This window comes from Harpia harpyja, chromosome 15 (genome assembly GCF_026419915.1).
Source record: "Harpia harpyja isolate bHarHar1 chromosome 15, bHarHar1 primary haplotype, whole genome shotgun sequence".
NCBI lineage: Eukaryota > Metazoa > Chordata > Aves > Accipitriformes > Accipitridae > Harpia > Harpia harpyja.
In genome coordinates, this window is record NC_068954.1 from 29152244 (window position 1) to 29179066 (window position 26823).

A 26823-nucleotide genomic window follows, 5' to 3' on the forward strand; every position below is an offset into this window, starting at 1 on the left:
CAGCTGTCTAAGACTTGCTTTTCTCTGCCCATTGACCACGCACCTGTGAAAAGGGCACATTTAGTCCCCCGAGCACTGAACCATAGCGATTCCTTAGCCAAGAGCTCCCCAAATATCTCAAAACTGCCCCAGAAATGCAGCCTGCCATCAATCCTCCGAATAAGCAGCCCTCAAAAGCTCATCTGACCTGCCAGCATCTTCAGGGAGCTGAGGGCTTTTCTCCGCATCCACCCGGAGCTGGCAGCACCCTCTCCTCCATGGCCGGATCCGGTCCTTTAGGGCTACCCTCGGTTTTGGTCTTCTCAAGCCTTTTTTCTCTGCCGGACTCAAGGATTTTAAAAAATGAGCCCAGTTCCCAGGAGATGGCCCTGCAAAACTATTGTCCTTGGCCTGATGAGTTCCAGATGCTCCCCCAGCTCCTGGGCTGAGATGTCCCATGGGGAAAAACACTGACCCAGAACTGCAGCCGCCCACGGTGTCTCCTGTCATCCTCAAATCAAAGAAATTCAGGGGAACGGTCCCAATTTCAGATCTGGCCTTGGGGGACAAAACGAGGCTTGGATCAAAAGTGGTGTCTGTCCAGCTGGTGAGCTCTAACCCGAATTTTGCACTGCAGGAAGCAGCAGCAAGTGCTTGGGTACCCAAATGCTTCTTTTACATTTTTGCTCTTGCTTTTTTCCTTAATGTTTTTTAACTCAAACCGAAGGTGTTTGAAAGGGCAGCCCTGTGGGCAGAGAAATAATTTCTCCATGCAAGATGCGCTGTGGCAATAAGGGGCCACCTCACCTGAAAGGATGAAACCGACAGGTCACTCCTTTGGTCCAAGAAGTGGAAAAAAAATAGAAAAGATAAGAGAAACAGCAACAATAACAACAACAAAAAAAACCCTCGCTGAAGGCGTAAGCTGAAAAATATGGCAACAACTAGATTTTTTGCAACAGCCCCACTTAAAAAATCCTGTAATGATTCATAATGACCCATCCAACTAAAACCAGGAGTACCGATGACCTACCCGTCAGCTTTTAGCATCCTGCTAACAAGCTTAAAAGCACTGGTAAGGAGAAGAGTTTAGCCACAACCAGCTTGAAGGAGGAAAATCGGATCTTGCTTTTAGGGGAACGGTTGTCTTTGCGGAAGGTAAGTGCCTTTTGCTCCCTTCTTTACTACCAACCTCTGAAGAAATTAAATCTGAGTAATGAAAGTGCTTGGTGATAGGCAACTAAAAGTCTGATTTTCAGCAAATAAAGGGTGGGGGTTGGCTAAGGCATCCAGCATCCAGCAAAGATAAGAAATTTAAAACTCTAATTATTCAACTCTTCTGAAAGCTGCTTTTCTGAGCACCTAATGGTCGGGAAAGTTCTCCAGCACTCTGGTGATAAGCTCAAGATAGAAAAATTGCTCCGAGATAGAAAAGGGGACGTTCGTGATAAAGTTTATTGCAAAAAAATTATATCTTTAGATTATACAAACCCGTTCTTGCGGCTATGTGCCTGTGCCTAGGCAACGGTAGACGTGCCGATAGGTAATTGTGAGGATGCGATTTTCACATGCACCCATCAAAATGCTGCCAAGACCCCTGGGAAGGAGGTTGTCTCGTGCTGGATCTGTCCCATGCCACGCTGCCAGGGCTCCCACAGGGGCTGGGGGGCGATCGATGGTGATTGCAGCCCTGGACGTTTCTATCTTGACTTTTACCTTCTCCAGAAAGACAAATGCAGATCATCCGGTGGCTGTACCTCTCCGGGCTGGTGTTTGCCGTGCTGATCCCGGCAGGGTGGCAGATGGGCCCCAAGGACTTGGATGACACATCCAGGTATGGGACGCTGGTGGAGCTGGCCTGGGAGATGGCCAGCGTGGGCAGGGGCTGTCGGAGCAGCTCAGCCCTCGCCATTACCGTTGCTGCCGGCTCTCACAGCTCCAGGGCTATTGCAACGTGCTTGTTTCTTTTGTGTTTATCTGGACAAGCTCCCTCCTGGCTCTCTACCAGCCCACGCAGGGACATTGCCGTGTTCCCCCCCCCACCCAGGGATTTCTCATCTGTGTCGGAGTAGAGACGGGCTGCACAGGGGCACGGTGGGGCAAAGCCAGGACAGGGCGATGCTTTGAGCACAGTGCTGAGCCCCGATCCTTGGCAGCAGCCGCGTGGGACGAAAACCCTTCGGGGACCTTTTGCCGTGACCCTCACCATCAGCTCTCCATCCTGGAGCAGGAGGAGGTTGATCTGAACCTCGGGGCGACACCATGCTCCCTCCCAGGAGTGGCAAGTGGGGACCAGGGCAGAGGCACGAACCCACCGCGGCCGAGCAAGACGTAAGGCAAATAACATGGGTTAGGATATCGCATATATTTGATGCCAGGAACAACCCTGGCCAGGCTTGGCAGACTCCCCTGAAGCTGAAAACTATTTTTATGTATTATTATAGCTTTTCTGGAGAATGCTCTGCACAGTAAAGTACTCTACAGGACACAGCCCCTGCTCTGGGCACCTCCGGCAGGGAGGACGCAGAATGCCACCATCTGCATTAAACCACATTTTCTTCCCCTGTCCTTCTCTCCCGAGCAGATGGCAGTCACACGAATCCCAAAGCGCCCGAAGCTTCGCGTCCAACATCAAGCGACACTCGGAAGGCACCTTCACCAGCGACTTCACCCGCTACCTAGACAAGATGAAGGCCAAGGACTTTGTGCATTGGCTCATCAACACCAAGCGGTACAGGTAAAAAGGGGAGAGGGGAATGGGACCACGCTGGGAAATAACCTCCCACCACGCCACAAGCCCCCAACCCCAATTGAGAATGCAGTTTTAGTTTTGTCCCGGCTGTTTTCTTATTTTCGGCAGCTCCACGAAGAGGTACCTGAAGGAGGAGCACCGCAGCATCCCCTTCCCGGCTGCGTTCCCGCCGCTCGTGTAAGTCATCCCAAACAGCCAACGTGGCCAATTAAAACTGAATAAATGAGTAATTTCAAAATGTAGCCACAAATCAGTGGGTTTGGCGCAAAGGCAGAGCGCGGCTTCCTATGCCTGATGCCACATTTTTGCTGGCTCATGTGGATTCTCCGATGTTTATTTGTAATAAAATAAAACAAGGAAAATTAAGCTATCTGGTGGGGGGAGTTACTAATTTACGACGGGAAGAGACTGTTCCATTCTCATCGTGCTTTGTTCTGACGTTTTACGTTTCATGTCGGTGTTAACGTGGTGGGATCGTTTGCATTTATAGGGGATATTATCATGTTTCAGGCTCGTCGAAGCAAAGAGGCTGCTCCTTTGCAAACGAGAAAATCACTGCCGCTGTTTCAAAGCTCCTAAACTGGTTTTAGGGGGAATTTCTAGTCCGTGAAGCTGTTTGGTGTTTGTTTGCTTTTTATTTTTAAGGTACAATTAAATGGCAAATCGAGGCATTGGCTTTCCAGCAGCATCAGCCAGGGAATGTTGGACCCCTCCAGGGCCGGCAGTAGTCGGATGCTCCCCGGGAAGGATTTATCCACCACACGCAGCTGCATTAACCCATTCAGTGTTTCCCAGTTGCCTCATCCCATGGATCAGCCTTCCCTCCAAACCTGGATTTCTCCGGCTTCGTTTTCTCTGTAACCGTTCCCACAGCGCTGCAGATCCTGCAGCTTTCCCTAAATCGTAATAAAACCTTTGCTAAATGCAGCAGCTGGTTCCCGATGTCTCCCACCCTTCCGAGCCCCCCGTCAGGATCCCTGGTCCTGGGGGATTTCGAGGCACTGGCCTCTGACCCCGGCTTGGCTCAGGTGCGCCATTTTTCTCTCAATTCCTCCAATTTTAGGTAAAAGGGCAATGAGGATGCACCTGCCTGACCCCACAGACCTGTGCCAGAGGGGATTTTGAAGGAAATTTTAAAAAATAAATAAATACTATATGAAGGATAACTAGAACCTCTCTGGATTTAATTTAATGTTAATAAAATGTATTGCAAATGGACTCCCTGCACACCCCAGGGTCTGGCAGAGGGGACACGTGGGACACTGCTGTCCTCTCCCTCCTGCAACACAGAGCTCGTTGCAAATACTTGCACAGAGAAATAAATAAAATAAAAATAAATGAGTAAAATTTAAAAAATAAAATTAAAAAAATTAAAAAATTAAAAAATAAAATAATTTTAAAATAAAATAATTCTTAAAACAAAAAAAAAAAACCCAAACCCCACACTAATTTAAAATCTTTCCCCAAGCAGCTAGTTCCTGACCCAAACCCCAGGGAGATGGATTTCCCCCAAATCAGCACTGCCCACTCCCCCATCACCTCCAAACCCCCCTTAACGAGCTTCAAAGACACCTCTGACTCCTCTCCACCCTTCAAAAGACACCGGAGTGGCACAGCGAGACAAACGAGACTTTTATTGTATTATTTTCCCATTACTTTCAATGGGCAACAAGAGAAAAAGCAAAGACACACACGGCTCTGGCAGGTGGAACCTGTCAGGAAACAGCAACACTTCATCGACGGGACCCATGAGGCGGCGACATGGATTTCTGTTACTTGAGTTTCACAAAATGAACCCAAAATAAATTCAATTTAAAAAAAAAACAACACACACAACAAAATCACACAGATTCAAAGTGATAAAGAACACAGATTTGCTTGGTAGATGTTTTTCCCCCTCAGTTTTATTTACAACACGGAGCGTTTCCAAACTAGATCATCTCTTACAATAAATAAATATATTTCAGCATCTCCAAAACAAAAATAATTTCTGTATTTCTACATGTAGCACACTGGGGGGAAAATAATATAATTAAAAAAAAAAAGTATCAGCACCTTATTTATTACCTTTTTACATTTTTTTTTCCCCCTTAGGGATTTCCATACACTTCATTTTAGGAAACTTATTTGAAGGGGCCCACGGGCGATTTGGGGAGCTGTTTTAAGGCACCGAAGATGAGGAAAACACCCAGCACACATCCCACATTGACGGGAAGGGGGCTTGCTGCCATCTGAAGCATCACAGGTCACTTCAAGGATTTATTTTTATTTTTTAGTCCTAAAGCAACTCCAGGAACACCTTTGAGAGGGTTCCCCCCCCCCCAGCATAATTTTCCTCTGCACAGGGAAATATTAAATCCTTCCAAAATAAGGAGCCATCCACAGGTTTATGGTGTATAAAGGGGGCAGGCAGCCGTAGCACTGGGTCTCACAGCCAGCCCGGGGGGGGGTTACCACTACATTTTAGATGGCCCAGAGCCACATTATTAAGCAAGACCTCTGCTTTCATTTAATTAAAAAAAAAATTATAATAATTAAAGAAAAAACACTAGCCCTGTAAATAGCAAAAACAAAGCTTCAAATGGAGAAGACAGCCGCGCTGGGGCACGCCGCCGAAGCCTGGTTTGCTTTTTAAATAAGCAATCGCCAAGGCAGCCGCCAACATTTTGCAGCCCCCTGAGGCCAGGGGAGATGCAGACTCCCGCCGAGCTGGACCCAGCCCGCTCTTCATTAAAACTGGCACCGTTTTCCTTCCAGAGGGGGTTTCTTTCTTTCTTTCTAAGCTGGAGAGATGCCAGGCACGTGCTGAAAACAATCCCAGCCCCTGGCCCTGGCCCCTGCCGGGAAGGAAAGGAGTCCAGCCCGGTTCTCTCCTGTTACATAGAGGAAAATAAAAAAGGAAAACCAAAATCGTCCTACGTTAGAAGTCCAATAATCCCATTTTCCAGGCAGGGCAGCAATAGGATTGGTACCACAACCACCCAGTGCCGTTCACTGGCTTAGTGCTTATACCTCCACAGGAATTAAAGTTTATTTTCCAAAGGGTGGAGAGATCAGGGCTCTCCTCCACCGGGACCTTTTCTCTCTGGGGACGGAGAGACGGCACGTCGGAGCAGCAAGCGCAGTCCCGCGCTCGCAGCCAGCCAGCATGGAAGGGATGTGCACAGGAATCACAGAGGAATAGCAGCAAGAAAAGCCAGGCTTTGCACCTTTCCCTTCCTCCAAGCCTGGGGTTGTTTTTTTTTTTTGCTTCCCCTCCTTTTCGAAGGGCTAAACCAGCCTCCTCCCACTCCAAAAGTCACCGTGCCACGTCGGCAACAGTCAAACCCCAGTTTGCAAAACCCCAGCCCATAAAAGCCGTCTGATTTTGGCCCTGCTTGGCGATGTGCCGCTTTCATCCATACACCGCGAGTTTATATTTTCTTTTCTGCCCCCGTTTGCAGGCAGCAACAACTTGCCGTCGTCATTTGGGGTTGGTTCGAGGCACAAAAAGGCTCCCGCAGGGGCCGGGACCGGCCGAGGGCAGGAGGATTCGTGTCCCTGTCCCAGCTGGGCACGGGGCACCGGCTGCAGACGCCAAGAGCCCGGAGCACGTGCTGAGCCCACGGCAAGGCGGAGGGCTGCGAGGGGACCTTTTCTGCTGGATTGTCCTCTCCTCCCAGGCTCCACGGTCATCCGACTCGCCCGTGTGTGCCTGGGGTGACACCGCAGCCCGACGACCCCCCAAAAATGTGAAGAGAGCGCGAGAACCATCTCTGCTTAACAGCTTCTCCCTGCAAAGCGGCAGGGGAGGGGAGCAGGAAAAGGCATCTTCCCACTTTCCTCCTGGCTCATCCTACCCCATGAGAGAAGAGACTTTGCAAGGACAGGGGTGAAGAAAAAAAACTACACAGAGTCCCAGGGAGATCAAAGGAAGGAAAGCGGAGGAACAACAGAGCAGGCAGCCCAGGGGCAGAGAGCCCCAGGTCTCACCTGGCTGCTCCCACGACCATACGGTGTATTAACGGTATTGGATTTTAAGTGCTTCCTTACATTTAATTTACAGCCAGGGGACAAGAAAGTGGCATTTCTGCATTTTGCAACTGCCAGGCTGATGGAAAAAGAAAAAGTAAATTAAAAAAAAAAATGCTGTAAAACTGGAGCGCAGGGAGCAAATGCTTTTCCTGCACCTTAGCCCAACTGCTCGGATGCTCTCTATGCTGCTCCATCACAGAGGGCATCCCTCTCCCACCAGTAAGGGACATTAGAGTGAATTAAAGCCAGGACCCCAAACCAGACCAAAAACCCGGTCATGATGAAGAAGAAGTGGAGAATGCGTCAAATATAGCAGAAAGTGGTTTTGTACATTCAGAGTTTATATTTGGAAAAAAGAGAAGGGAGAGGAGGAATTAGATATTAAAAAATAGCACTGAATGATAAAGCGGTAGCAGTCCCTCTACCACTACAAAACCGCAACGACACACACACATACACACGGAGGCTTAACAACACCGAACTCCCATTGACACTGATGTGCACCTCAGTTTGCTGGTCTAGAGATACCAAATGCCTGAAGCACACCAAGGATAACTGAAAACATCTGCATGGCTTTAATGGGAACCCTCCAACTGAAAAAAAAGCAGTTTCTCCCCGTGTCTGCGTTGGCACATCCCTGAGTCACGTTCTCACTCCTCTCCTTCAAAGTCAAGATTCCTAAACATGAAAACTGAGGGACAAAAGAGAAAAAGAGGGAGAGCACCATCAGTGGAAGACCTGCCGGCTGCTGCTGGCTCAGCCCCGTTCGTGGGACCACCCCAGCAGAGAGGAGCTGGTTTGCTGCCACGCTCCTCGGTGCCTGTTCCCAGACAAGCACGGTCACGTTCACATGCAATCCTTTACCTTTTTCCTCCCCAGATTCAGAGCGTTTCTGTGTTCATAGTGAGAGCCTTCCATACGGTTGTTTTCGACATTTCATCGGAGATATTAATCTCGGAAGGATCAGTCCTGCAATAAAGATTTTACATAGCAATCTGTGGTTACGGGAACTGATGCCACCAAGGGCATTAGTATCAGCAAGAGGAACAGGGGGGCCTGCAGAATCGAAGCTCAGCATAAGCACTGGAGGTTTTGCTGGATGAGGAGTTTTGGGAGGCAAGCCTGAGAGCTGCAGAGCAACAGCTCCATACAAAGGCTCTTGCTGGTGTTTAGCCCTGGACTGGGCTCCTAAGCCACTGCTGGCACAGATCACGCCAGCAACTCCTCATTTTCAAGTACGACAATCTCCAGCTACCGTAAAGTCACTGGTGATGCAAGTTTTGGGGGTCAAACATGAGTTGTGCAGCCACTCTGCTTGGGGTCAGACCCCTGTGATCACCTCCTGCAGCCCTGCCCGTAAATTTGATTTTCCCACCAAGCTGACTGCTGGTTTCTATGGGATGCTCAACAAAGATGCAAGTGGAGAAAACTGTGCCAAACACCTTTAAACTAATCTTGCCAGGGGTCCTGGCACTTGGTGGGGCTTTACCTGTCACTGCTTTGCTTTGGGATATCCAAGTTGCTGGTCTTCCCAAGTTTCAGCTGAACTGAATTTGCAGCAGCAGCTTCCATCATCTTCTGGGACTCCTGACGTAAAAAGGGACAAGTCAAGTCCTTTGTCTTTGATCAAAGTGGAGATAAACTAAGCACCCAGCAAAAACATTGCCTGCTGCCCTCTCCTGACCCGTGGCAGCTTTAGCTATTAGTGCAGTAGGGTAAAGACCTTTCACTCCAAATACTTTGGGGGAGTTAAAAACACTATTATGAGCAAACCTTTCCATAATAATAACCAACTTTATTATAAGAGACTCATTTTAGAAATTATACCTCTCTTCACGTGTTAAGCTCACTGCTAATTTAGGAAAAAAAACCAGGTTACAATGTGGGATCCAGGCTATTAGGATCTATTGCTATTGAGTCCTGATCTTCCCCCAACATTTCAAGACCAGCTGTGATAGAAACAGGCAATCTCACAGCCCGAGGGAGATGTCCAGCCCCGAGCAGCCAGCAAGCATTACCTCTTCTTCTTTGGCTTCATTTTTGGCATCGTCCAACTTCTTCTTCTTGCTTTCTGGCATAAGGTCATCCAGAAAGCTAAGCTCTCGCTTTGAGAAGCAGAAATCCATTACTTTCCGGACAAAAACAAGAGCCAAAACCTTCACAAATAAGAAGGAAGATGCCATGAGGTCAGACACGATGCTACATCTCACTCGAACGCTGCAAACACCCCGCTGCCGGGTGGCACTCGCTCTTACCATCATGGGAAAGATGATGGCGGCACGGGACACCTTGATGGCCCAGAGCAGAACGAGGCAGATCAGCTGGATCGCCGTGAAGAAATGCACCTTTCGCAAGGGGACGTGCCGCAGGTAGATGAAATCCGGCTGGTGTTTCGCCGGCATCCAAAACAGCTTCAAGCGATCGAAGAACTGCAAAATAAAACCGAAAAGTTGCCACCTTGGGACCACAGAAAGTTTCTGGCCTCGTTGAGAAGTGGAGGAAGTTTTCAGGATGTCGCTTGCCATGAGAAATCCTGGATGCCATTATGTTTCTCCTGGGAGCAGCACCCATTTTCCCTTCACTCCATCCATAAACCAGCTTGCCCATGAAAGCTGCCCACCAAATTACAGTTATTCCACATTATTCTGTTATTAGCCTTTCTTGGCCCACTGAATCCCCCAGCAAGGATTGCCACCAGTGGTAGAAATTGCCTTCCCTTTGCACTGAATTCCCCCATTTTCACGTCACCAAACACCAACCTGCCCTAAACCATGAAACAGAGCGCTGAACTTGCCTGGGTCTCCTACCCCTATATACCTCCTGTGTCTCCACCAATCTTCTTATTACACAAAATATTTTCATTGCTTGCTTTTGGAGAGGCTTTTTCCCATGACACTGCTTTTTTCCTGCTTCTACGGAGATGAAATACCAGGGAGCTGACATGCTGCACGCTGTAAGAGAGTCGTACCTGAATTCCTCTGAGCGATGACACACCCATGTAGAGAAAGACCCCATAAAGCACAGGCATTGGTATAAACTGGGGAAAAAAAACACACAAAAAAAAACCCCCACAACACACAATCATTTTTTTTAATTGCCTTTTCAGTATTACCACTCTCTTCTACAGGCACTGCCTAAAATTGCCTACAGCTTTCCAGTTTCCACAGTGTTAGAGATGTGTCGGTTTTAACCATTAGAGATTTTGTGCGTGCAAGCGAGCTAAGGGTCTGCTTTAGGCTGAACTTTTGAGTTACATTTCATCAGAATAATCCTTTTTTCCACAAAGTTTGGAGGAAAATAGGTGATTTCACCCATGCTACCACATGCCACGTTCTGTGACAGTAGAAAAACATTTTTACATATGCTTGTGCCAACACGCAAAAGTGACGTGCCTCCTTTTAGCCTAGAGATGAGATTACTTTGGGAAAGGAACGTGCAAGGAAGCCCATGGGGATGATGTCAGTATGTTTAGCTACTGGGAACGGCTGTTCTGAGGCATTTGGGGGAGCAAACTGCAACCGATAAAGTGCTGCCTGTTTGAAAGAGAGCAGATGTACTGGTCTGAATACGCTTAATTGTAGCCCATAAACATGGGTGGGCCTGAAAGACACCTGGAAATTAAAGCAGTTGTCTTGCTTGCTTGCCTCAAGCGCACCAAACTGGGGTCTGAAGTGCTAGAAAGCGTAACCAAGGCTGGTTCCCACCATGGGTTAAGCCCCAAGGTTTGGGATCACCTCCTCCGTTCCGTAACTACTCAGGCCTGGAGAGAGGGGGCTATTTTTGTATAACCTCCAAAAAGCTCGTGGTTGTTGGGTGTTTTGCGTTTTCCTCTTACCTTTAACACAGAAGTGAAGAAGACAGAGCAGCCCATGAGCACAAAGATCATCAAGCCAGTGACTCTCTGCTCTCGTATCCCCAGAAACTTGGGTTGTTCTCCTGGAGCTGAGCAGTCAGACTCTACTTTGAGGCTATTCACGTGGGTGATGGACAGCACGGTCGCAGCCACAAACCAGGGCAGCCCCATCACGGAGCACACCCCGAGCATCACGGCCACCATGAAGAGGTCCAGGTGGTACCCGCATCCTTTCTGCAGGGAGCAAAACAAGAAACACAGCACCCTACAGCACAAGAGCAAGAACAACGTCGCAAGTCAGACTCAAACCCTACCTGAGCGCAAGTCAACTTCTTGAAAATTTAAAACAAGAATTGGAAACAAATACGGATGTATCCAGTCTTTGTGCAAGCACCTTGCATGAAAATCTGGCAGGAGTTCAGACAAAGTGGATTTGGAGAGTTTGTATGATATCTACTTCTCAAAAAAAACAAAAATTTACTATTGTTTTCATTCATAAAGAAAGTTCCACCACTTGCAAGTAAGATGTGACTCTGAGTTATCCCTGGCAGCTCATCAAAACGATTCATTCCCCCAGCTGCTGCTGACATTTTAAAACAAAAATGCGCTTCTATATTGCTCTAAGATTAATTTGCTGCTCCAAAAGATTGCTCATCCAAATTCCCCTGTCGTTTGCTCCCTGCGTCATCATTAACCCAGGAGAGCATCCTGCCATGACAGCCTGACGTTGTCCCAAACCAATGCCTTCACAAAGCAGTTGGAATAGGAGCTTCTCCCCATACCTGCAGCCCAGAGGGGGTCGGGGATGGGGTCATCTCTTGCAGCCCCTTACCTTCAGCCTGTGCTCCTTCCTGTTCACAATAACGGCAGTGATCTGCTGGTCCATGAATATCAAGATGGTGCAGAGCAGAGCTGGGATGAGCGCAGCCAACACCGTCCACCAAGGGTTGGGTCCTATGGGGTTGATGAACCACCCGCGGTCGTCTCTGGTAGGCTGCAACAAAGCCCACACATCAGCATCATCTCCCAGCCCAGGCACTTCGCTGGCTTTGATTTTCGCCTTCATCCCCGTGTCAGAGCACCTCCCAGCTCTGGCTTCATGTCACCCTCTCCCATGGGGTTCAGCAGTGCCAGTGTCCTCTTTGCAAGCACCTCTAGATACTTCTCCTGTAGGTATCTAGTTTGGGGGGCTGCCTTCTCGTTTCTGGAAGGAAACGATGGACTTGGAGGAGGAAGAGGAGATGGTCACACCACCAGCATCTCCTCCAGACTCAGCCCTGTCCTGCCCCGGCATCAGCTTGTGGCGTTCCCAAGGGCTGAAACCTGCCCCATGCCAAAGCACCCCATTACCTTGAACATATGGGGGACGTGGAGCTTCGGTGACGGGATTCCAACCATGAAGTCGATGAGCACCATGATGACAATGGTGAGGAAAACAGCAAAGTCGCTCACTGTGGACCGTACCTGGGGCAAAAAACCAGAGCTGAAAGGGGCATCGCAAACAGGGCCATAACGTGAGATGGAAAAGTTGGGGACACCAACAACATTAAGGCTGGTTAACAAGATCCCACCACTCTGAGGACATGCAGCCTAATCCCTTGGTTAGATACTGTTGCTGTGTTTGTCCCTGTGAGATCTGGTGTCGGATAATGAAAAAAAGTCTAATTAGGTGGAAGAGGTTGTTTTAATTCAAACCTTAAAAAAAAAAAAACTATTAAAAACATAAGGAAACATGTCTGCCACTACAGCCACACTCACAGCTAAAATGGGAATAAGGCACTGAGGCATCGTTTATTCCTCAAAAGGAAGAAAAAGTGTCTTCTTTTATGGCAGCTCCTCATTTGAATCAACTTTCCCCTTGAGCACATAATGCACAGAAGGTGGGGAAAAAAAAAAAAAAAAAAGCCAAACAACTTTGGAAGACCTGATTTCCCACTGCCTGAGCAAAAAAAAGAAATCGCTCTGGGGCAGGTCACAAGGCAGGTGGGAAGTGCTACAATTGTTTTGCAGTCATGGAAATGAGTGAGGGACATGCAAGCTGATGGAGAGCTTGGCCTTCAAGGTCAACGTTTCCCAGCTTGACCAAGTGGTGGCAAATACTGCTTAGTGCTCCAGGAAAGCCATTTTGGGAAATGAGTGTGGAGACTGCTGCTGGCCACCATCTTCTACCTACTCTGGTTGGGAAGTAACGGCTGGTTTTAAACTTCTTCAATAAGCTCGACAGGACAAAGGTGGAGAAGAAGAGGATGCAGCACCAGAAGAGGACATTAGGCGTGTAGGGGCCATTGCGTCCACAGGCAGGTCCTTGAAACTCTCCATGCAAATACCGACATTCCTGGAGAAACAGAGCGTCAGGACACAAGGCAGTGCACGTGCAGCAAGGAAACCTTGGATAACGAGGGGGTTTTGAGGATCTTGGTCCAAGATCCATGACCTTATGATTGCTCCTGCCAATGGAGATTTATACTTAATGAGCAGCAGCAGCTGAACAAGTGACACATCGAACTACACAGAGGAGAGCAGGGAGATGAGATGTGATGGGACACCATACCACAGACCCACAGCACATCCTCCACTTGAATGGCAGGTAACCATGGCTGAAGAAGACACCAGAGGGGAAGGAAATGCTGGAAACTCTTAGGGATGGAGAAAGAAGGAACGGGGAAGGAGGGCTAAGACAACCATGGTAGGCAAGGTGAAGAGACAAATCGTCCCTTCCCAGTGGAGGGCTCGCAGAACCTGGCCAAGAGGGGATGAAGATGTTCATAAGACATATCCCAGCCTATGCCTAGGCTCTGCTTCCAGCAACAGCAGCCCAAGAGGCTGCTCAGACATGCAAATTTATGCATGTACCTACAGACAGCACTGAATAAGAAAGCAAGGCCTGGAGTTATTAGGAACCAATTAAGGAAGCCAATTACTACCTTCAAGCATGAACTTAAGTCCTCCAACTTCCCGCAACAGGGTTGAGGAGGACGGTTATTACCCACCAGGTCGTGGACAAGGTGGGCTGGACAAGGTGGACTCTCCTTCCCAGGACCAAGCGGGTTTAAACCACACATTTGATTTAAGCAAGGACATTTCAGAGCAGCACTAGCACAGTTTGAAGCCTATCATCACTTGAAGGGCTCTGACTTTTGCACAATGCGAATGCCCCCGGACCCCACGGCCATGGCACGAGGAAGCAGTGGCTCAGGGCACTTACGGTCACCGTGAGGTTTTGCCAGGTGACACCAGACACGTTGATCTTGTTGCTCTCCCAGAAACGCAGGGTTTCGTTGCTGGGATGGGTCGGTGCCTCACACTTACAGCTGGGAGGAGAAAAGCCAAGACAGGGGTAAGGGAAAGGCGATGGAGGTGCAGCCCTGAGCTCCTGCCAAGGGGCAGCAGCATTTTAGGAGGAAAAAAACCCACTAGTAGATGGTGAGGAAGTCGAGCTTGCTGTGCATGTGCACAGGGTAGGTCTCTCGCAGGTGACTTAGCTTCTCGAGAGCCTCGTAGATGAAGATGATGCAGATGAGGGAGGCGAAGGCTTCTTCGGTGAAGCGGGTGATGTAGCACACCAAACAGCTGGCGTCGGTGGCCACCAGCACTATGCAGAAGAAGGCGGTCCACAGCCCGATGCACACCCGCAGAGAGAGATAGGAGAGCGTGTACTCCCTGGGAAACCAAAATAAAACAAAGGGTTGAAAGGCCAGCAAGAGGCTCTGAGCCATGCCTTCCTGCGGGGAAAATTGGGAGCAATTGAGGAGCGCGTCAAGGCTGCGGATGGTAAATGCAGTTGCCATGTACTACTACAGACAGCCTCAGGGCTTGGTGCAGGGTGTGGGCCTGCAAGGAGGAGAGGCCAATTATTTAATTATCATTATTTAACAATTATCTTGTTTTAATACCTTGGAGGCTAATTGAGGTTAGGTTCCTGTTGTGGAAGGTGGTGGTCTCCCACATCACCCTGATGCCCTAACACCAAAACCAGCTGGTTTTGCACCCAGTCACCTGCTGCCAGCAAGTTGGGCCTTAATAATAAATTTAATTGCAATAAGGGTGGTTCATCTCACATCAGTCATCACAACAAAAGGACTGTCATGGAAAATATCCATTTCACATGAAAAGCTCCTACTTTTTCAATAAAATCATCAAAACTCAAAATATTTCAGTGGAAAAATATTTGGATAGTGTATTTTCTTTGGATAGAAAAATACAAAAAAAAAAATCATCTTTTCTCCATCACTGCCGCCTTCTGAAGGCTCTCACAGCACCCAGCTGCAGCAGCCAGCCTTACTTGCAGAATTTGTAGAGAATCTTCTCAAACACGAGGACGGGTCCGGTGCTGCCGAGGATGGTGAGAGGTTGGCCGGCAAAGAGGGAATACACCACGCCGGTCATGGACGCGCCCAGCAGCGACTCCATGGCACTCTATCCGGGGAAGAGAGGCAGCAGAGAGTAAAGAAATCAGGGGAAAACAAAAACCAAAGCAAATTCACTGCAGCAAGGACTCCTGCGTGAGTTTTGTCCTCCCCCATGCCACCCAACAGAGAGAGGTGCTCACTATGTGGCCACTGGTCGCCTCCCCCAGCAGTCCCCCGAAGGTGATGACAGGGGACATGCAGGCACAGTAGAGGAAAAGGAAGGATGCCAGACACTGCAGGCTCAGACCATCCCGAAAGTCACTCCAGAACCACGGGGCTTTCCGCTTCACATCCAGGATCAAACCTCCAAAGAGCCTGGAGGATGGAAAAAAAAAAAATACTTTTTTCCTGGAAGACCACACTGAGTTTTCTTTGCTGCAGAAGGGCAATCACAGGCACAGAAGAGCTTCCATTGCTAAAAAGAAGCCCTCTCCTTCGTCCCATTTTATACCCAGTAGAAACTGAGGCACACAAAAAAACCCCTCCAACAAAAAGGAAAAGGACCCAACCTGAGAGCCTATCCCCTTTTATTGCAACAGTCCCTTGCTTTGGGAAGCAGCAGAGCTCTACCTGGAGGTATTTACACATCCGCTTCCACCCCAAATCAAGAAACCTGAGTGCAATGGTGATGCTGTGGCTGAGCCCAGCTGCCCAGATCTCCCACCTGCCCAGCCCAGGGGACCAACCTGGTAATGTGGAACCCCTTCACTGAACCAACTAACCCCAAAAACCTGCTAGGAGGGAAGGTGCATGCTCAGATTTTAGAGGCAAACAGAAAAAAAACCCAAACTATTACAGCTCACACCTTCCCGTCCGCTCCAGTTCAGGACCACTGTGTTTCTCCGGCTTGCTGTGAGAAGCATTGTCATCGAGAGCTCCTGGCATCTTCCTTTTTTCCTGTTAAAATGGATGTTAGATAAAGATATGTATTTGTAACCACTTGTTACTGAGTGTTTTGCTTCTGGTCTGGGTATGTGACTGTGTCAAACTGGGACCTTGTGAATTTGGGTCCCCGAACATCATCCCCAGCCGCGCTGCCATCCTGCCCGTCCCCCTCGCGCCTCCCTTTGCCTCAGCACCCTACCTGCGAAGGGACGTTTTTGGGGGGCTCGATTCGGATCGATGGATCCCACTCTCCTGGCGGCAAGACCGTGACCTGATCCAGAAACTCGTCGATGCCGGCCACGAGGTCAGTCTGGTTCTTGGCTTTATAGGCAACATCATGGAAAACCTGCCGACAAGAGACAACCTGGTGAGAGGACAACCCAGCTCTGACATCCTCACCACTGCAATAAGCTTTTGGCTAAATACAAGATAATTTTCCCCAAATTTCCTGCTGGAAATGGCAGGAAATATTCCCCCAAAAGGAAAAAATCTGTCCGTCGTGGTACTTGTAATCATCTCCTCCACAAGGCCCCTGTCCCCCTTGGCACACCACAGCCTTTTGCTTAAAGAGCAAGAGAAGTTTTACTGGCCCTGGCAATGCCACCACTGGGGACAGCATGCTGGGGACCCCGGGGAGAAGGACGAGGTGCAGGATGCACCCCGGGTGGGATTTCAGCCTCCAGGATGTGGGGTGATGCAAATCCACATGTTTATTTTGGGGTGAGAATGAGGGGTGGGGTATTTGGAGAGCTGCAGGCAGCTGGCACAGCAAATCCTCTTCCTCACTACTACAGAGACAGGGAGAGGTGAAGCAAGCCAAAAATGACCTGGAGAGATCTCTTATCTCATCATACCTCATCCGTCATGATAGTAGCCATGGACCTGCCAATCTCATGGTACTGATGGGCTTTGCCTTCTGGCCCAAGCAAAACAAACAGGAACCTGGGCAAGAAAAACAAAATGAGAGAGAACGTGTCCTTGCTAAAAGGGCACCCAAGGAAATCCCCAAGAGCTCCCAGCCCAGAGCACGGCTCGAGACGGGACACACAGGCTCACTGACTTCGCGATGAATTTGAAATTCATCAAAACTGATCACAAATTTAATTTTTGGGCCAACATTTTCATGAAAATTGGCCAATGGCTTTAAAAACTACAGCAGGGAAGGGAGAAATGAAGGCAGGGAGATGTGAGTGGGAGAAATGTGCTTGCTCCCACTGGCCTTGTTCCCTTGGGATACCAAACCGATGCATGCAATTTGATGTTATCGGGGGGGGGGGGATTAAATAAAAACTTTGTGCTTCCCATTCAGACCTCGTTGGGATGGGAACTTCTGTCATGCCTGAGAGGAGGACAGCCGGTGTCAGGCGGACAAATGCCACGATGGGCTGGCGAAGGAAATCCAGCTCTCCTACGAGCACATTGGATGCTTCGGCCCCGGTGGGAATTTTCTTCATGAAATGCAGCTCCGCCTGGGCACAAGCAGCGATTTTCAGGCAATTACCCCAAAAGCAAAGCCCACAACGCTCTGCAGCACACTCTGCAACCAAGTTTGCAAGAGCAAATCTGGCCCTAAAGGCGTAAGAAAGCTACAAGTGTCTCACCTTGCTTAAATCCATTGCGCCGGTCTCGTGGTTCACCCCATTTTTAGCTTCTGCAGTGGTGGGAGAAGGATGAGGGGTGAGTGTTTGGGCTGGTGGGAAAAAGAAAGACACTCAAAAAGACGGACAAGGAGCAATTGGGATGCTTCTCCTTTGCCAGGACAAGTCTAATGAGGCCAAAGCCCTGCAGAAACCTTCACCTGGTGCCAAAGCCCTGCAGGAACCCTCACCTGGCTTGTCGAGGAGGTGCAGGTCCGACTGCCTCTTGCTCACATCAGCAAATGAGCGGACAATGGGGAGAAGGTTGTTTCTTTTCTTCTCGTTCTGATGGTGATGCTTCTTCAAAAGGACTTCTCGAACTTTCGCCCGCATGCGCTCATCAAACTCTGTGGACTGTTCTTGCTGGCCCAGGATCATATCTGGGGATGGCAAAGGGAAATGAAGCCGTCAAAGCAGAACCCCCCCCCCCCAAGTCCCAACCCCTGAAGCCCCCGGGGAAGGCTGTGCCACGGAGGATAACCTAACACAGGCTCAGCCTTCCTTAGCAAGACGTTTTAATACAGTTCAGCCTTTGCAGCGAAAGCAAGAATTTTCTTTTGCTACAAACCATCATCAAAGTGCTTATTCACCACTCCGCTAAGATAATTATTTCCCATTCTAAAGAATGCAATTTTCTTGCCTGATCTGGCCTTTCTGTCTGACTCTACGCATTTAACCAAATTATAAGCAATCTATAGCACAGACTTTCCCAGAGTTTCCTTGGCCAATCGACTGCAATTTGCCGAGCCCAGGGAGAAATGTGCTAAGAACAGCTCTGACTCCTCCAGCCCTTGAAAGGGCTGAATGGAGACCTGCCAGTCAAAGATAATTTCTCCAAAGCTGCTTTTTCAATTAACTTCAATTATCTTCCCCACAGAAATACACTGCTTGGTCATGTGCCAGATCAACTCTGCCTTTAAAACTCTTAAATCCTGCACGTTAAGGTAAAAGAAAAAAAAAGAATGTGAGGAAATGGCTTGTAATAAATAGTTTATTTAAGGACATTCAGCTCTTATGCAGACTCCATATTTCTAAGAGCAGCCTGCTAAGCCCTGACACACACGCCTTTTTGGCTGGAGAATATTCTCTAATCGCTTCTCTAACCCCACAAATTGCTTTCAAAAGGATCCCCTATTGGAAGAAAAAACTGGTGCGATTGTTGCACACCTAGTCTACATCCAAAAAACAACTTTATGACTTAAAAACACAGTGGGACTTCTGGAAAAGGACCCACCATTGGGGCAGGGTTTGATTCGGGAGTGAAGGGCACCACGGCGAGCCGAGCTCGGCCATTCCTGGAGGGATGCGGCGCCCACGGTACCTGCAATCTCTTCGATGCTGTTGGCACAAATGTCCAGCAGCACTGTCCCGTTGATGATGCAGCTCCTCAGCTCAAAGAGGCTGTGCAGGGACAGCGTGGCCACGTAGGGCTTGCTCCAGCGCTCACCGCCGTCTTCCACGTCCTCCTCAAACTTCAGCCACCTGCGGACATCGTGCACCATCAGCCCCATTGCAAGAAAACAGCCCCAGCTCTGCAACCCCTTTGACAGATCTACGGTGTGGCAAGAGGAGAAGGCTCCTCACGTCCGCACCTGCAGCTGCAAAAGCTTCGTGTCCTGGAGAGCAGAAAGCAGAGCCCGCAGGTGCTGCCGGCGTGGGGACTCCTCTCCCACCGCAGGCGGCAGCAGGGATTTACCTTGCCGTTTCCTTCCACTCGGCATCTTCACCTTCTTTCACGCAGATCTCATCTAGCTCGGTGAACAAGTCGTGGGGAACATGCTGCTCGTCCTCCTCGGTCCCGAGGATGAACTGCACCCGTTGGGACGGGGTGTCTGGGGGCAGAAGACAAAGCCCCATCCCATTACTGCACCTGAATACGGCCCATCACGCTTACGTGCAAAGTGGCCATCGGATCGGCACCAGTTCAGCCATAAATACTGGGCTGGCCCCTCTCCCCTGGTTCTGTCTGGGCTTGCACAGAGCCACAGAGAAGGAGAAGCATCTATTCCACCTTTGCATAAGGATAGGCTGCTTTCCTTCCCCACATTGCCATTTTTAAAGCCAGGATCCCTCTAAGGAAGACGAGCCCAAATTTATTATGCATTTAACTGCCTTAAAAAAAAAAAAGAAAGAGAAAAGTTTGGAAAAAGGTGGTCTTGCTAAATAATGCCACTTTCCCTTGGAGAAACAGCAAGGCACACGAACTAGCCACATGGACCTGCTTGCAGAAGACCCCACACCCATGTAGCCCCAAGGAGTTTAGCAAACGCCATGACGGGACTTACAGTGGTAGCCCTGCTCCGTCGGAGCAGAGTCCTTCTCCCGTTCCCGTTTCCGATGCTTCTGGCTGTGGGGTCGGTGATGCCGGTGGCTCTGCCTCACCAGCGGCATCCGCACACCCACGTACAGGGTCCGGTGGCCTGCAAAAAAGAGGCATTTGCAGCACTTTCGGCATTGTGGCAATGGTTGATGTGGCAGTACCTTGTTAAGCCACGGTTAAATCCCAGGAGAAACACCAACTTCTTTTAATTTTACTTTCACTGGACCTCCTTTTTTCCAAGCCTATTTTACTAGAACTTTGCAAAAGCAGAGCAACAACAAGTGATGGCTCCAGGTCATCTAAAAGTGCCCTGGAAGTATCGAACCTCTTCTCAAATTCCAGCTCTGACTGGACAACACTCGGACTTGCTCATTACGCAGCAACAGAAGGTAATTATTTTTAAAATCTTTGTATGGCACAAGGCGACAAGAGAAGATCAAATCAGTCCCATGATAATGAACTCCAGAACAAAAAAAGAAAATCACAGCCCAGCATCTGCAGCCATCAAATTATTCTCCTGACCTCTCCAAGCCAGGAGCAGCCTCTGCGAGAAAACAAGCTGTGAATTACCCAGCCCTGTGGATAACACTCACACCATGGCCTCTGCGGGGGCTTTTTCCGTCTGTTTAAAAGCCATAATATTAAAAAATGTGAAAATAACTGTGCTGCTTTATTAAGAAGCACGCCACGTTTTGCTGCACATGACGTGACACCGAGCAAAGGACGTCGTAGGGACTTTGTGCAATGGGAAAAGGCGCTGGGCTGGTGGCCCCTCTACCAGGATCTCAGCAGAGACTCACCTTCCAACTCCTCCTTCTCATAGTGAATATTGACAACATTGCTCGTTCTTCCCCGGTCAATCACTGCCTCTTCGTCGTGTCTCTGTTTAGCAATGAGAAGAAGGGAAAAGTTGGGGCTGGGGGTGGAGAGCTCCCTTACGTCCTCCCAGCCATCATCCACCCCGCATCCATGTGAGTCCATGAGCATCACACCCCTGCGTGCCTCCTCCTCCAGGCACAGCCCTAAAAACATGGACTTGTAGGAGGGTTTTCCTCCCATACTGAAATAAAAGAGCCCATAACATCACCTATATTGTATACAATGTGAGGCTGGAAGTATTTACTACAGCAGGAGAGGGCTGAGTGTTTCAGACCATAAAAAAAAATACCTCCGGTTTTGTTCTTGTGGTTCCTTTCTTAAAAAAAAAAAAAAACAAAAAAACCAGGGATTTCCAAACTGGGAGGGAAAAAAAAAAAAAAAACCTGCACTTCTGATCACAGCAAGTTTCAGTCTCTAAACGTGATACCTGCAGGACTCACTAGATGGCACTTGGCCACAGGACATGGCCACCGACAACCTCCAAAGGCCCTCAAGAACCTGCAAGGGCGAAGCTTCGTCTTCAGCCCAACGAGGCTTGGGCTTCCTTCCCTTGGTACAAGCACACTTTCCATGGAAAACATGAGTTTTCTCCTTGCGAAAGCCAAGGGCTGAGAGCTAATGCCCTCCTCGCCTGAAATGCCACTGCCGGCACTGTATGAAGAGCGTTTGTGCCTTAAAAGCCAAAGGAGAACTACAGGAGCAAAGAGAAATAATTCTTTTTGCTTCTCTTTTTCCCTTGCCACCAGGGCCGGGGAAGGGGATTGCCAGGATTACTGCGTTCAAAGAAACAAAAACCTGACCACATCTCACACTCAAGTCGCAACTGCAGCTTTGAAAGGGCCTCCTGGAAACACTTGGTATCTTTTTTCCTCTCTTCATGCTGCACTTTTAATTGCTATGAATCTCTTAAATATGGAAGAAAATATGTTACTGCCACTCGGTTTCTCCTTCCTTGCCTGCATGGACAATAACTAATCCAAGAAAACCACAATCTGTTCACCCATGCAAAGAAAAACTCTGCAGTGCCCAAACACCCTTTAGTTTTCATCAGTTTTCAAATTATTCCTGTATTAAAGGCACAAAGGGGAAGGTTTGGGACTATTGAATTTCTCAGTTTTGTCTTTGCAAGCCCGTTGCTGTCATCACAGTGACTAAAAACTGTTCAAAGAAAAAAAAATACGTCGAGATTCACACCCAGTTGCTCGATTTCTGACACTGAAGTTTGAAGAGCAAAATACCAAGAAAACTGGGGGAACCGGCAGGGCTGTTGGACAAAATTCAAGAAGCAAGAGCTACACCGTGCACTGGGAAACAGCCCAAAACAACCAAAGCTGTAATTTTCAAGTAAAACTTCAAATGCCGCGCTGGCACACGCTACCCATTGTACTAATAATGGTGCATTAACCCTGAAGACTTAAGAGAATAAATAACTTCTTATGATTTAAGCTGCAAACACTAATGTGAAATCTGCTTTTTATCCCCCAAATTCCTGCTTTGACTGCATAGCATCACCTGCCGCCACATGGCAGCAACGCTCGGGAAAGCCCACGCCTCCCAGTCACCGGTTAATTTGACGAGCGACAGGAACAAACGCTCCTGTCTGGAAATGACTTTGCTGGTCCTTGAGTCCTAATTTCAGAGCCGACTTGTTGCTACCTCCCCGCCAGCTCCCGGGACTCGCTCACATTAGCCAGCAGCCGGATTATCACGCGCCTGTGGCTTTCCTGTCCTCTCTCCGATGACAGCCTCCACCACCCTCCGTCCCTTCTGAGCATCCTGCTCCCCTCCGGATTTGCCAAAAAAAACCCAAACCCCAACCTCGGAAAAGGCACTGGATGAAAGGGCTTAATAAAATCGCTTTAAATCGCAATTTGAATAAAATAGCAAGCTCGAGTGCGTTACGCTGGTGTTAGAGTGGGAATAAACGGAGCGATTTGGGAGTTGCAGCTTTCAAATGCCCCATGAGCAACACGGGGAAAGTCCCCTTCTCTCTTAGAAACCGTTTTGCCTCCGTGCTCCGACCAGCGCTGCTAAACCTGCCCTCAGCAGCCCTCCCTGCTGCAAAGCATCTCCCCCTGCCCATCCTTCTGCGCTCCGGGGAAATGCCAGTGGGATTTTGGGAAGAGTTTTCCCACTCCTTGGGGGATGCTCAGCCCCGGCCGTGCTGCCTGGAACTCTTCCAGAAGTGTCATTTTGTAACCCCCATTCCGGTTCATCCTCATGTCGGTCACCAGTTTTGGGGGGATAATTGAACCTGCAGATCGTTGGGGGGGGCCAGATTCCCCTGGGACACGGGGGTAGCCCTCACCGAGAGATGCTCAGCGGCACCCAGCCCAGGAACCGCTATGGAATCGGAATCTCTGCTGCAGATCCAGGCAGCTATTTAAAGCCATGCACCCTAAGACTCTTCCCGCTTGGAACACATAGTGGATGGGGAGAAAGCAGCTCTGTTTTGAGCAAAAATTATCCGGAATAGAGAAATGGGGCGTAAACGCCGCATCCTGCTGGGCCAAAAGGCATAGGCGGCGTTTGGGTGGATTTAAAAGCATAAGCTGCCAAAATACAAGTGAGGTGCAAACCGTTGGGAAAATAAACGTTATGGGGTGGCACTGATTTTCATCAAAATCTCCCGCAAAAAATCAGGGCATTTCAGGAAGGTCTCGCTTTGGCACAGCCTCCATCCCTTTGGTGCTTCAAGAAATCCTCGTTAGCCAGACCAAGTCCTAGCGTGGTACGGAAACCTCCAGATAAGCAACATTTTTTACTCTCCTCGCTTCCTCCAGCTATCTCCAGCTCTACTTTATTTTCCGAGCTGAGCTAATCCGTCATTTCCATCCTACAAATTCATTTGCTCTAATGAACTTCCTCCCCGGCGCCGCTCGGCACAAAGGTTAACTGCCTGGCTTGCCCTGAAAGGCGACACGGGGTGTAAAATAACACGGCAAAGGAAGGTGACACCGAGGTCTAATCAGTTAAAATCCCATCTTGATCCAAGCTTGGATCCCCACTGCTTTTGTATTATTTAGTATTAAAGCTTCAGGAGCAAAAATAGGAGGAAATGGGACAAGTGGGCACCTCCGGCTCTGCGGCAAGATGCTCCAAGCATCCCATCGCCCTTCCCCAGCCATCGCGGCATCCCCAAAATTGCAGCAAGCCTTGCACAGAGATGCCATCAAAGGAAACGGCCCCACTCAAAACTCGCTCGGTCCCAGTTAAGCCACTCAAATGGACTTAGAGTGGTGATTTCATTGAGGAAATTGCTGGAGGAGTTAAGGATTTAATACAGCTGCAGGGCTGTTGACCTGTGGGCTTGGGAGGGGATGGAGCAGGAAGGAGAGATGCCTCCGGAAAGCAAGTTCTCCCATCCCAGGATGGGTACCAGCACTCGCAAATGCTTTGCCCTCCCTCTCTGTCTTTCTCCGCTGCCGCCAGGCACCTGGAAAACATCAAATCATCGAAACTGGGCTGGGAAAGGGGACGCCGAGCTTCACGTTGCTCACCATTGAGTTTTGGAGCAGCCAGAGCTGTTCCACTTCACTATTTTCTAAGCGCAAAGCTCTGGCTGGCTGCTTTGAAGCTGGTTTTGTCAGGAAGCTGAAAGTAATTATTGCTTGTAAAAATGAAATCAGAAATCGCTGGAGCAAAGGAGGAAAACACGTTTTGACACGGCTGCAGTGAACCCCTTCGTGTCACGAGCTTGGTGCATCCTCTCCCTGCGTCCATTCAAGAAAACTTCTCCAAATTATTATTTTGCTGCGATTTTTTCGCCCCAGCAGCAGAGAGAGGGATTTTTGAGTGTCCTGCCTCAGTTTACCTGCAACTCCTCTGCTTAAGAAAGAAAAATCTTTCCTTGGGGAAGCTTTGGTCTAATCGAGGATGAAGAAAAGCACAAAGCAAGAGGTTCAGGTCCGGCTTTGAGTCCTCCTGGTGCCAGTGGAGGCTGAAAGCATCGCGTGAGCAGGCAAACCTCATGTCCCGGCCCCCTCGTCCCATCACACACAAGCAGGACCAGCCACCAGCAGCGGGAGGGAGGATTAATGTAATTAATCTCACCCGAAGTGTAGTTAATAACACTGATCCCAATGTTATTATGGGATGAGGGTAACAGGGGTCAAATTATGGGGCTGCTCTGGTGGCAGAGCAGGAGACCCCCTCCTTGCCCCTCTCCGTCTCCATCCTGCCTGGACAAAGCCACCCGTCCCCATGGCTCCCTCCTTTGCGATTAGGGGGGTCAGCAGGGACCCCCCCCCGGTTCCTAGGCCAGGATTTGGGCTGTGATGGGGACTGGACCCAGGTGCTCGCAACAGGAGGGGACAGGTCTCCAGACCCCCTAAGTGGGGTTGCGAGGTGGGGGGGGACACAGGTCACAGCCGAGCATCATCCCTTGCTGGGGGAGATGTAAATTCCTTTCCCCCTTTCCCGTGAGCTGTAATTTCAGGGCAGATTAATTAATTCCCCACCTCTCGTTTGCCACCGAGAGCAGCTCCTCCAGCCGGGTCCCACGGGCGCAGCGGGGGGTCGGGCAGGCCCTCCCCAGGACAAGGAGATGCTGAAAGAGGGGGGACCACCCGGCGGCCTCCCGCCTGTACCCCAGCACCGGGCGCATCTGGGGGACAATAGCTGAGCCCCCCCCCGGTGACTGGGTGGCGTGGGGCTCTGCGGGGACAGCAGCCTTTGTCCCCCCTCCAAAGGGCCGCAGCATCACCAGGGGGTCGCATTAGATGTGGAGAAGGGGGGCCCAGCGGGGACCCCCCCAACAGGCATGGCGCAGGAGCCTTCCTCCCCTCCTCACCCCCCTCCTGCACCCACCCGGGGCACCCCTCGCCCCCCTTTTTGCCCCCCCGCCCCTCCTCACGCAGATGCCTTGCTGATGCCTCGCACCCCCCCCCCTTTCAGAGGCCTGGCACCCCCCCGGCACCCCATTTTACAGCCATCCCCCCCACCCACACACCTTGCAGATGCCCTTCACCCTCCTTCACACGCCCCTTACAGCCCCCCCCCCCCTTGCAGAAGCCTTGCCTCCTCCATGCACCCCCCCCCCCCGCTGCTCCCCCCCGTGTGTCCCCCCCCCTCCGCCATCGGAAATGCCGCAGTGAGCAGCCACGGAGCATCCTCCGGCGGTACCGGGCATCCCCCCCCCTCCACTCCTCCATCTTCCCCCCCCCCCGCCCCGGGCACCGCTGTCCCCGTGTGTCCCCCCCCCCCCCCGCAACCTGGTAGCTGAGGATCCCGTCGGGCTCGTTGCTACCGGCGGGCATGGCTGGGCCGGGGGAGGGCCGGGCTCCCCCCCCGGGGCTGGGGGGGGCCAGGGGGGGGCCCGCAGCCGGCTGCAGCCCCGGTGCCGCTTACACCGGCTCCACCATCTCCCGGAGCCGGGGCCAAACCCCGCCCAGGGCCGGGAGGAGGCGGCGGGCGGAGGGAGGAGGAAGGGCCGGGGGGGGGCTGGGGGGCAGCGCCCGGCCAGGGCACTGCGGCCCCGCTTCGGCAGGACCCCCCCCCCAGCATCCTCCCTCCGGCCTCCTCCAGCATCGACACCCCACCCTCCCCAGATCCCCTCCAGAATCTTAGTGGTCCCCTCCAGCATCATCCCCCCCCCCCCCAACCTCCCCGGGGCCCCTCCAGCATCGCCCCCTGATCCCCCAGCATCACCCTGACCCCCCCCCCAACATCAGCTCTCTGATGCCCCTCCAGCATCACCCCCCCAGCATCACCCCGATCCCCCCCCCAGCATCACCCCCAGCTCCCCTCCAGCATCACCCTGATCCCCCCCCAGCATCACCCCCAGCTCCCCTCCAGCATCACCCTGATCCCCCCCCAGCATCACCCCCAGCTCCCCTCCAGCATCACCCTGATCCCCCCCCAGCATCACCCCCAGCTCCCCTCCAGCATCACCCTGATCCCCCCCCCAGCATCACTCCCAGCTCCCCTCCAGCATCCCCTCCAGGTCCCCTAATCCCCCTCCAGCATCACCTCTGATCCCCCCCCAGCATCACCCCAATCCCCCCCCAGCATCTCCTTCTGATCCCCCTCCAGTATCCCCCCCGATCCTCCTCCAGTATCCCCCCAAGACTCCCCTGCAGCATCCCCCCCAGCAC

At 50.6% G+C, this 26823-nt stretch overlaps 2 protein-coding genes across 3 annotated transcripts; one reads left to right on the forward strand and one right to left on the reverse strand.

Moving 5' to 3' along the window:
- The first annotated feature begins 585 nt into the window (after positions 1-585).
- LOC128152068 (exendin-3-like) lies at positions 586-3657 on the forward strand. Its single transcript, XM_052810074.1, has 5 exons — positions 586-1137; positions 1705-1813; positions 2564-2716; positions 2840-2908; positions 3377-3657. The coding sequence occupies exons 2-5, from the start codon at positions 1713-1715 to the stop codon at positions 3384-3386; spliced, it is 333 nt and encodes a 110-aa protein (XP_052666034.1). The 5' UTR covers positions 586-1137; positions 1705-1712; the 3' UTR covers positions 3387-3657.
- Positions 3658-4346: 689 nt separating this feature from the next.
- On the reverse strand, positions 4347-26088 carry SLC4A8 (solute carrier family 4 member 8). Of its 2 annotated transcripts, XM_052809776.1 has the most exons (25): positions 25942-26088; positions 20650-20731; positions 19815-19949; positions 19226-19361; positions 18851-19011; positions 17721-17909; positions 17494-17582; positions 17204-17361; positions 16747-16834; positions 16092-16238; positions 15813-15904; positions 15148-15322; positions 14881-15014; positions 14013-14258; positions 13804-13909; positions 12772-12933; positions 11949-12062; positions 11431-11592; positions 10581-10832; positions 9714-9782; positions 9001-9174; positions 8764-8901; positions 8235-8332; positions 7610-7714; positions 4347-7436 (listed from the first exon to the last, which is right to left on the reverse strand). In XM_052809776.1, the coding sequence occupies exons 1-24, from the start codon at positions 25984-25986 to the stop codon at positions 7627-7629; spliced, it is 3240 nt and encodes a 1079-aa protein (XP_052665736.1). In that variant the 5' UTR covers positions 25987-26088; the 3' UTR covers positions 4347-7436; positions 7610-7626. The 2 variants fall into 2 exon arrangements, with proteins under 2 accessions (XP_052665736.1, XP_052665737.1); XM_052809777.1 differs by lacking the exon at positions 12772-12933.
- Positions 26089-26823: the final 735 nt, after the last annotated feature.